General features: G+C 41.4%; 1 protein-coding gene across 1 annotated transcript in view; it reads left to right on the top strand.

Moving 5' to 3' along the window:
* The window catches only part of LOC126272685 (cytochrome P450 6k1-like), a 100,540-nt gene extending 91,893 nt beyond the window's left edge, over nucleotides 1-8,647 (top strand). The window contains exon 8 of the mRNA XM_049975702.1: nucleotides 8,438-8,647. Within this exon, the coding sequence (XP_049831659.1) occupies nucleotides 8,438-8,604 (167 nt within the window). The 3' untranslated portion in view covers nucleotides 8,605-8,647. The remainder of the gene's footprint in view (nucleotides 1-8,437) is intronic.
* Nucleotides 8,648-11,200: the final 2,553 nt, after the last annotated feature.

The following is an 11,200-nucleotide window of genomic DNA, read 5'->3' on the forward strand; positions in this document are numbered from 1 at the left end:
ACATGCGGTCGTGCATTATCCTGATGAAATGTAGGGTTTCACAGGAATCGAATGAAGGGTAGAGCCACGGGTCGTAACACATCTGAAATGTAACGTCCACTGTTCAAAGTGCCGTCAATGCGAACAAGAGATGACCGAGACGTATAACCAATGGCACCCCATACCATCACGCCGGCTGATAGGCCAGCATGGTATTTGAGGAATACATGCTTCCAATTTGCGTTCACCACGTTGTCGCCAAACACGGATGCGATCATTATGATGCTGTAAACAGAACCTAGATTCATCCGAAAAAATGACATTATGTCATTCGTGCACCAAGGTTCGTCGTTGAGTACACCATCGCAAGCGCTCCTGTCTGTGATGCAGCGTCAAGGGTCACTGATCAAATATTAAATGCTCTGAATAACCGGACATCACCCATTGGTATTTTTTGTGATCTCACAAAGGCCTTTGACTGTGTAAATCATGGAATTCTTTTGGATAAGCTAAATCATTATGGTTTGAGGGGGGCAGTGCACAAATGGTTTAATTCATACTTAACTGGAAGAATGCAGAAAGTTCAAATAAGTGGTTCATGTAATGTTAATACAACAGCTGATTCCTCAAACTGGGGGGCTATCAAGCACGGGGTCCCACAGGGTTCGGTCTTAGATCCTTTACTGTTCTTGATATACATTAATGACTTACCATTCCATATTGATGAGGATGCAAAGTTAGTTCTTTTTGCTGATGATACAAGTATAGTAATAACATCCAAAAACCAAGAACTAAGTGATGTAATGGTAAATGATGTTTTTCACAAAATTATTAAGTGGTTCTCAGCAAACGGACTCTCTTTAAATTTTGATAAAACACAGTAAATACAGTTCCGTACAGCAAATGGCACAACTCCAGTAATAAATATAGACTTTGAACAGAAGTCTGTAGCTAAGGTAGAATTTTCAAAATTTTTAGGTGTGTCCATTGATGAGAGGTTAAACTGGAAGCAACACATTGATGGTCTGCTGAAACGTCTGAGTTCGGCTACGTATGCTATTAGGGTTATTGCAAATTTTGGTGATAAGAATCTCAGTAAATTAGCTTACTATGCCTACTTTCATTCACTGCTTTCGTATGGTATCATATTCTGGGGTAATTCATCGTTGAGTAGAAAACTATTCATTGCTTAAAAACGTGTAATCAGAATAATTGCTGGAGCCCACCCACGGCCATCTTGCAGACATCTATTTAAGGATCTAGGGATCCTCACAGTATATATATTCACTTATGAAATTTGTTGTTAATAATCCAGCCCAGTTCAAAAGTAATAGCAGTGTGCATAGCTATAACACCAGGAGAAAGGATGATCTTCACTATGCAGGGTTAAATCTGACTTTGGCACAGAAGGGGGTAAATTATGCTGCCACAAAAGTCTGTGGTCACCTACCAAACAGCATAAAAAGCCTGACAGATAGTCAACCAACATTTAAAAATAAATTAAAAGAATTTCTAGATGACAACTCCTTCTACTAATTGGCTGAATTTTTAGATATAAATCAAGGGAGGGAGAAAACTAACTTAAGCATTAGTGTCATGCAATATTTTGTGTAATGTAATATCTTGTACAGACATCTTTCATTAACCTGACACGTTCCACATCATTACGAAGTGTCGTATTCATTATCTATGGAACAAGTATTAATCTAATCTAATCTAATCTACTGCAGCCATGGTCTCCGACCAGATAGTCCATGCTGCTGCAAACGGCGTCGAACTGTTCGTGCAGATGGTTGTTGTCTTGCAAACGTCCCCTATCTGTTCACTCAGGGACCGAGACGTGGCTACACGATCCTTTACAGCCATGCGAATAAGATGCCTGTCATCTCGACTGCTAGTGATACGAGGCCGTTGGGATACGCCACGGTGTTCCGCATTACCCTCCTGAACCCACCGATTCCATATTCTGCTAACAGTCATTGGATCTCGAATAACTAGAGCAGCAATGTCACGATACGATAAACCGCAATCGCGATAGGCTACAATCCGACCTTTATCAAAGTCGGAAACGTGATGATACGCATTTCTCATCCTTACCCGAGGAATCACAACAACGTTTAACCAGCCAACGCTGGTCAACTGCTGTTCTTGTATGAGAAATTGGTTGGAAATCTTCCTCATGTCAGCACGTTGTAGGTGTCGCCACCAGTTCCAACCTTGTGTGAATGCTCTGAAAAGCTAATCATTTGCATATCGCAGTGTCTTCTTCCTGTCAGTTAAATTTCGCGTCTGTAGCACGTCATCTTCGTGGTGTAGCAAATTTAAGGCCAGTAGTGTATATTTAAGGGTATGCGTATGCGGTGACTAAAAGTGGAACGACCACATAACATTAATTGCAAAGTAATGCAGATGCCAGACAGAGACATTGGAAGACTGCTTTAGAAATGTAGTCTATCAGACAAGGTAGCATTTAACAAAACACTAGTTTAACCGATTCTTGCCGCGTGGAGTGGCCGCGCGGTTAGAGGCACCACGTCATTGATTGCGTGGTCCCTCCCGCCGGAGGTTCGAGTCCTCCCTCGGGCATGGGTGCGTGTGTTGCTCTTAGCTTAAGTTAGTTTAAGTAGTGTGTAAGTCTAGGGACCGATGACCTCAGCAGTTTGGTCCGATCCAAAGAAGAGCAGCACGTTGCGTCACATGTCTACTTAGTAAGCGTGATAACGTCACTGGTGTGCACATTGAACTCCAGTGGAGGACGCTCCGAGGAAGGCGTTCTGCATAGCGGTGCGGTTTTCTGTTAAGGTTACGAAAGAATGTGTTCCTAGAATAGTCAGTCAGCACATTACTTCCTGCGACGAATATCGCGCGATGAGACCCTGAAGACCAGATTAGAGAGATTAAAGCTGACACGAAAGATTACGAGCAATCGTTCTACCAGCGAATCGTTTTCTAGCGGAGCAGAAACAAGGAGAAGTGGCAGCGGTACACAGAGTACCCTCCGCCACACACCGTAATGTGGCTTGCGGAGTATGGATGTAGAGGAAGAAAGCTATCAGTCACCAAGCCGAAGAATTCCTTAAAATTATCACCAATCGTACAGTAAAAACTACTGAATTTTAATCAGACAAAGGAAAAAGTTGGTTGTAGAAATCAATATAACGCATTGGATCATTCGGAGGTTTTGAATAAAGCTGTAGAACAGGGAACTAAATATGAGTTACGGCAGCATTTCGCTCGGGATTTGTGCATTTCGAAAAAGCGTTTGACTCACTTTCAATAAAACTTCCACTAAGAGCCCTTGATAGACAAACTACACTGGTGTCCAAAATTAAAACAACGAACTACTGTTTCCCAGTCCTGTGTCTAATTCACGACATTATCATACAAACTCTCAACAGATGTCGTTATGATCGTGTTCTGGACGGAAGATGGCACTCCGACCAACGGGCAACAATGCCACCAATGACGTCAGAGCACTTATCAAAAGATTTGATTCAAATGGCTCTAACCACTATGAGACTTAACATATGAGGTCATCGGTCCCCTAGACTTAGAACTACTTAAACCTAACTAACGTAAGGACATCACACACAACCATGCCCGAGGTAGTATTCGAACCTTAGATCATAGCAGCAGCGTTGTTCCGGACTGAAGGGCGTAGAAACGCTCCGTCACAGCGGCCGGCTACCTATCAAAAGGGGTAGTGTTTGAAGGGTAGTGCCACATCCATAATCGCTGTATATACAGTCACAGGAGGTACAGTATGGCACAGAGAAGAGGCCTACAGACTCTCTGCTGTGGAGGGCCATAGGAAAAACGGAAGCAGGAGAGTTGCAAACTTACGTGGCCCTATTGCTTAGTGTGAATCGTTCTATTGTTTCTCTGATGAGGCGACAGTTTATAGAGACCGAAACTGTATCTCGGAGACCAGGACAGGGCCGAACACGTGTGACATCAGTCAGAGTGGCTGTAAGGGGACGACGGTACCGCCTTACAACGTCACTGCAACTGGCATCTGACCTCGCAGCGCCCCCTGGGCGTGTTGTATTGGGTAAAAGAGTGTACAGAAGGCCTCAACAGGGTGTTTTTTATTGTTGGAGACAGCTGTCTTACCTCTGGAGCGTTTTACAAAAGTGAATGTCTAGAGTGGGGCCGCAAACATGCTACCTGGACGGTCGGACGGTGGGCCAATGTCCTTTTCACTGATGAGTCCCGATTTGGTCTGGTGAGTGATTCTCGACGCATTCGCAACTCTAGGGCACATGGACCACGATTTCGGGACCCAAACACTGTGGAAAGATACCGATATCGAGAAGTATCCCTAATGGTGTGGGCATGGATTATGTTGACCACTCAAACACCTCTTCATGAAATTGTACGGGTGAATTGGCAAGGTTTAATTTCTACAGGTACCGTGAGGAAATCTTGGGCTCTCATGCGCGGGTGTTCCAAGGTGCTGCGGTTTCAGACTTCGTACTGATCGAGGTAATGCTCGACCTCATAAAACGGAAGATACTGCTCGCATGGTGTGGCCTGCTCTCTCTCCCGATTTTAATCCTATAGCGCACGTCTGGAATGCACTACAGAGACGTTTTGCATCGCATAAGCATCCACCAACCACTCTCCAAGACTTGTGAGCAGCTATGCAGGAAGAACGGGCATTATTGCCTCAACATGGAATTGATGACATCATTCGCAGCATGTCTCGTCGTTGTCAAGCCTTTACCGGTGCCATAGGTTGTCACACCCCATACTGAGCACATTAACCAGTTGCAAGAATGTGTAAGCTGCAGAAAAATGAAGAACATTTTTGTCTACAGTTACGCACGTTGAAGTTGATTACGTTCCTTATTGTTTACATTCTTTTTACTGTACTATCACCTGTTTATACAGATTTTCGGAAAAATGAAAGAAACCTTGCAAAATTTGTTGCTTGAATTTTGGACACCAGTGTATATTATCTTATTGAAGAGTAGATACATTAAGGCAACAGTTTCTATTAGACTTTACTAGAATGATGGAAAGTTTAAAACTAAGGGAGGCGTCTAACAAGCAGATGCAATATCAACAAAATTATCAGCTGCGCTAGAGTAAATATACTGTTATCGGCTTACAAGCCGGTCGTTTCAAAATGACGCTGCTTGTAAACCGAGGAGGGTTTAGTCGGTCAAGTGGAAGCGAAATATTCCGAGGATACAGCGCTAAAGCAAGTTTTCTTATCCTTAAGCTGGGAAAACAAGATGTTTGGGTAAATGGAACGTAACTGAACCACCGTAATTTTTCTAATGAAATTGCGATTTTTGTTTCTACTGCATTAATTATTGAAAAATCTCAATCAAATAAATTTAAAAGTGTTCGTAAAATCAGTTATAATAAATCATGAATAATGCGTAACCAGCATATCGGAAAGAAGATGGTGCAACTTAACACTGCAGCTTTGGGTTAGTGTATCTATCGATGTTGATGAAGATGAGTGGATGCACAGCCAAGAAAGAGCAGAAGAGTAAGAACCGACCTGAGGCGCTTCCTGTAAAACAAATAAAATTTTCAAAATTAAACTTCCAGTTAATCTGTAATGGAAAGTTAGCAAACAGTGTGTGTTACCTGTTTTGTTATTGCACTGAGAGATGGAAAACCATTAGAAAATTGAGTGATTCTCAGCTAGCAACGGAGCGATTACTGTTTCAGATTACTTGGAGAGAGTAAAATGAAGAAAACGATCAGCGAAAGGCTGTAATGGAAATAAAATAGCGATAGGTAGTAATAGTGCCAGTAATACGGCAGATGGGCCAAGGACGCTTTAGATAGGTTCCAGGTCGTGTGAGAAGACAGGAGTCGCGACCTGGTGTAAGGTGAGCAGACTGCATTGAGACAAATGTGTAGATGATTGAGTGAGGACTGTAAGCCATGAAGAAGTCCAGAGCGAGCCTGTATGCAGCACTGAGTGTCAGTTTGGTGCTGTTGCTAATTATGACGATGGTTAGTGATTGTAAATTAGTAATATGAAAAATAAGAATATAATGTTTATTACGTATAAAAGTTTGTACTTGAGGTACATGTATCGATATTATGAGAATTACGGAACACTGAAATAAATCGAAGAGTGTGCTATCAGTTTTACACTAGCTGCAACTTATTAAAATGTGTAGAATATAAGAAAAACATGAACTTATATTATTTGCTTACTCTAGCCACCATGATCTGCTATACAGGGAGTTTCAGCACAAACTCTAAACGTTTTAGGAGATGTTAGCATAGACTATTTCGAATACGATATTCCATGTAACATGTGTCTAGTTAGATACAACTGGCTAAGTTTTCATTTCTGGGGTTGGTATTCAAGTTGCAGAAAATTTCTTTTAAGATTTTAATTTTCATTTTGATTTTGAAACTGAGGTGAAGTTGTGCTTCAGCTTACACAAATGAATTTTTGAATTGTTTTGTGAGTGTGATTTGTTGGCCAATTGATTCTGCACGTATTTGCAAATGTGATCTCTGCTGATGTGGTATATATGCATTGGTTTTGTAACGGAAATTCTGCTGCTGCTTGTAAAAAATACGGTAGCAACTTCCTAAGTACATTCACGAGTGTTTACTCGTGTTTCCACTACACTGCGTGATGCTTGTGCAGCACCCGGCACTCATTTTTCATCTGAATGTGTAAACAAACGGAGCGTGAATGAAGTAGAGAACATTATTCATTCGCTACATAATTATGGAAGTTCGAGTCTGGCCGATAGTCATGATCGGATAGGCGACCGCTTGCGATAAACGAGAAATCGGGGTTCGAGTTTCGATGCGATACAAAGTTTCATTGTCTTCATTCTATTATAAATCGGTTGGTTGTCCACATTCGTAACTGCAAATACTTTTGATAAATTATTCAGCTGGTAGAACGTAATTCTTCAACAAGCATATGCACAATTTCTAAACACATCAGTGTTCCACATACAGACATATGACGGACACTGCGTATGCACGGCTTCTGTCCTTATCATTTGTAGCAGATTCGATCCTCGGCGAAAGAGCTTAGGATAGACGATTGGAATTTTGTGGCTGGCTAATTGCAAATCTCCGAGTACTGCCATTAATATTGATTGCTGCTGAAGCCATTTTTACTCGTGGTGCTACCAACATCGGTGGTTAGATGAAAGCTGACATGCCGTCGTGAAGACACATATTCAACAAAGCTTCTCTGTGCATGTATGCTGTGGCATGAGAGACAATCAGCTAAGTGAGCCTCTTGCTTAACCGCATCCACTTACCGGCCCCATTAGCTAGAATTCCCTGAAAAAGAGTTTCAGTCATTATTGGAAGAGATCTCTCTTGGCTGCAAGCATGGGTATGTTCTTCCAACATGACGGGGCTCCTATCATAATAGTCAAGTGACACGTAATCTAAATTTAACATTCAGTGGAAGATAGATCGATAGACACGATCAAGATCCTTGACCAACAATGTTCCAGTACTTTATGTCCATAGGAATAATTGGAATGCAAAGTCTGAGGATACAAAGTAAACACATTGGACGAACTAATTGTTCGGATCATGAGTAGTGCTCCCTTTGTAAATAAACTCCAAGGCGACCTCAGCAAAACCAGACGTGGTGTTGGCAGGAGGATTAGAAAGTGCACTAAAGTTTCAAATGGGTTCAAGGGAATCAGATGTGAACTACATCACTTACCTTAATGGCCTAACGCCTTCTCTTCGTATATGTGTTACTTGTGTTCTAACAGGTGTATCTCTGCTACGAATAAAACCTGGACGCATGTGTCATTCGAATTTGTCTGTAGAAACACTTTGTTAAACATTTACTATTCTCTCCAAAACAGCCTGTATTTTTCAAACTTTTATTCCATAGTCTGCAGTTTCCGATAATGACCAAGGCATACTTTTTCTTCATTATTCAGGTAACTTAGGTGACTGCAGTCATATAACGTCTTCGAGACTGCCAATATTTCGGTAGCTGAACACTGCATCGTTTTCACAGCACCTACGCAGTAAACGGCGATCTCTCGTTGGATTCTTACCTTGAAAATGACGAGGTGTTCATCCCAAGAAATACCACCTGTCTGTCGAGAACGTTAGACTGTTGCATTCCTATACGATAGATGGGAAAAGCACAAGCTTCATCTTTCCCATTCTTTGAGAAATTACGATTCCTTTTAAAATGAAGTAAACGTATGCGTTTAATTTTTTTATTATTATTGATGTCATTGACTTTGTTGTTTCCATTTTATCAGTTTTACTTTCAAATGTTTGATATTTGTCCAGTTGTCTTTCTAAACATTTGTAGATACCCAGCGACCCGTATTATGAACACGGAAGTGCAATGGAACAAAAATAAAACTCTCTCGTTATCTTTTCTTCAATTTTCAATAATATAGAGATTTAGTTAAGCACTCTGTTGCCTTGCCTAATACAGAGCCTCCTTACTTTACTTGTCTTTCTATTTCAGGTATGAGGCTCGGTCTGTTGCAAGTCAAGGTGGGACTCGCTTACCTGTTGTCGAGGCACAACGTGCGAACCACGGACAAAACGGTGACGAACCTCGAGTACAACCCTAGGTCCATCATACTTATGCCTAAAGGTGGCATCCAACTACGGCTTGAAAAGAGATTCTAGAATATGTTCACATTGTATGGATCCAAGATATCATAGCAAACTAACGCTGCGGACTGTTTCAGCGCTTATGAAGTTGCTCTTTTAGTTCTACATTGTTGCAATACGTTATGATTAAATTACATTATGATAAAATACACTATTTTATTAAGAGAGTGAAGTATAAGCCGGCTCCTTGTTTTTAAAATAATGCACATCTATACACAATCCTACATTCGCACGTGATAACACAGAGTCTATCATACCGTTTGCGACGCTGTCAACTGCTTTTAAGAGTATGTTTGTACTTCCATTAATCACTCTGCTTGGAATATGTGATTTTAAATTGAAACATCTGTCATTCACAGAGGCAAATAGTAACTCTCTTGCTTTAGAGGCACTATAATATAACACTATTTAACACGTTACACAAACATTTGCTTTGTTATTAACTTTATAGTGATACATACATTGTACAGGGGGTGAGCAAAAATATCGTAACAACAAAAACACCACCCATTACCATACCTAATCTCTGGCAGTATTGCGACCTTACTGAGTAACCATGGAGCCCATGGAACACCACGGCATGGCTTGCACAACCATCACCGAACTACGGCCATGTTTCATTCTTGGGACGTAAGCTAGACTAGGAATTGGAAACAGTGAGAAACAAGACTCATCGATCAAATAACTTTCTTCCATCGTTACACAGTTCCCGTTTTATGGTGTCGGCACCACGTTTTCCAGTGAAGGGCATTTATCTCACTGGTGTGTGTTTTTGGATTTCCAGTTTCCTTCTGGAGCCCCTCCGTGTTGTTTTGGTACTGAAAAGGTTCACGAGTGCAACATTCAGTTCTGCACTGACTTTTGCTGCTGCCGTCTTATTTTTCGTGACAATCCTCTTCTATGACCGTTCGCCACGTTCACTCAACAAACTTTCGTCCGCGTTGTGACTTGGCGGATGGTGTGTTTCCGCTTTCCTGGATGCAGTATAAATCTTCAGTTCGGTGAGTCTTGAAATGCCAAACACTTCGGCTGCCTTGTTTACCGAAGCACCCACTAAACGTTTACAAACAATTTTTCCGCGTTCGAATCCACTTAGCTCCGACAGTATGCACTCACCACTGCACAGAATATTATTCTAACCACGACTGACTCTTGCAACGTATTTAAGACACCGCGCAGGTGCTCAAATACAACTGTGCAACGTGCAGGCTTGGCTAGCATCTGGTTGTATGTTCATTCATGCTTTTCTCGAGTTTTTTCATATTTTTGTTCAACCCCTGTAGCTCAAAAGCGTTTCGTACGACTTTCGCTGAAATTAAAACAGTAAGTGTTATCATATTTTCAAGAATATATATTTTAATAAATTTCTGGCTGCCATAGCAAAATTTTGTTTCTAATGAAATATAGTTTAAGAGGGAGCCTAAAGGATTTAGTAGAGGAGTACGTCTTCATTTTCATTACTTAGTAGAAGCAACTGACATATGTACTGTTACAAGTACCTTGTAAAATACGTTCTAGGCAATAGCTGACTTCTGCACCTCTTCAGAGTATTAATATAATAAGAGTAAGGAAGCCTTTTATGCTACAGTAGCTCAGTAATTATCTGACGCACTTCAGTATGTATAAAACCACACATTTGCGATAATGTTTGTACTAACTTTTGAGTGAAATGAGTAAAGTTTTTGCCGTACTCCTCATTCTTCAGCATCTTTCACCTAACGGTCTTCGAAAGACACATTAGTATGCTAGTTCCTTGGTAAATATTGTAATACTTCGGAAGCCGACTTTGTGGACAAACGAGTTTCAGTTCAGCCGCGCCTGATTATCCTGAGCCTTTCCCAAAGCCTCAGAAGACGGAGAGGCACGGTTTAACTGAAGATCTGTGCTCTGCTCTGAAAGGAACGTTCAGGGCCGGTTTAAGTCTACCGCAAAACTACCGTCGCGCCTTGTCCCCGTAGTTTGGGGGCGGAGCGCTATGTTTCCTTGCTTGACGAACTGTCTGGTTTCCCGGTAAAAAAATCTTCAAATTTAGAATATGCTGAGGGCACCTTCGTTTTAGGTTCTACTTTTCCTTAAACCGAACAGGTTGCATGAATACCGCGGTATTACAACACAGATTTCCAGAAATACCATAAACCTTTGATATTGTCGACCAGCGGACTATGCCTTATTGCCTACAATATTCTAAACAAAGTGCGGCCTATAGGCCGAAATGGGCTGGTGGGAATTTCTACTGTAAATCGGAGCACTGGACGCGTTGGAGTAATGATACTTCATGTTTACGGTGTCTTGGTTTAGCTACCCAGTCAGATGTGAAGTACGAACGCAATCTGCGTGTTTAGTCTGCTGCTATTGGAATTGCGGCAAAAGGGTTAATTACATACATTTTCAAACCGAAATGATAGTGTTTGTATAAATGTTCAGTGTGGTAAGAAAGAATGTAGTGTTACTAATGCTTCATCATTTGATAATGCTGAAAATCGCATGTTCCGTGCAAGTAAGAGACAGTGGTAGTGCGGAAGATATTGAAGCAGGCCAACATCAACAAGAAGAACGAAATCATCTAAGGAAGGTAACGGCCTTCAAGTTCTCGATATTCTTTCCGATCCGG

The sequence above is a fragment of the Schistocerca gregaria genome, chromosome 5, assembly GCF_023897955.1.
Source record: "Schistocerca gregaria isolate iqSchGreg1 chromosome 5, iqSchGreg1.2, whole genome shotgun sequence".
In the NCBI taxonomy this organism is placed as follows: domain Eukaryota; kingdom Metazoa; phylum Arthropoda; class Insecta; order Orthoptera; family Acrididae; genus Schistocerca; species Schistocerca gregaria.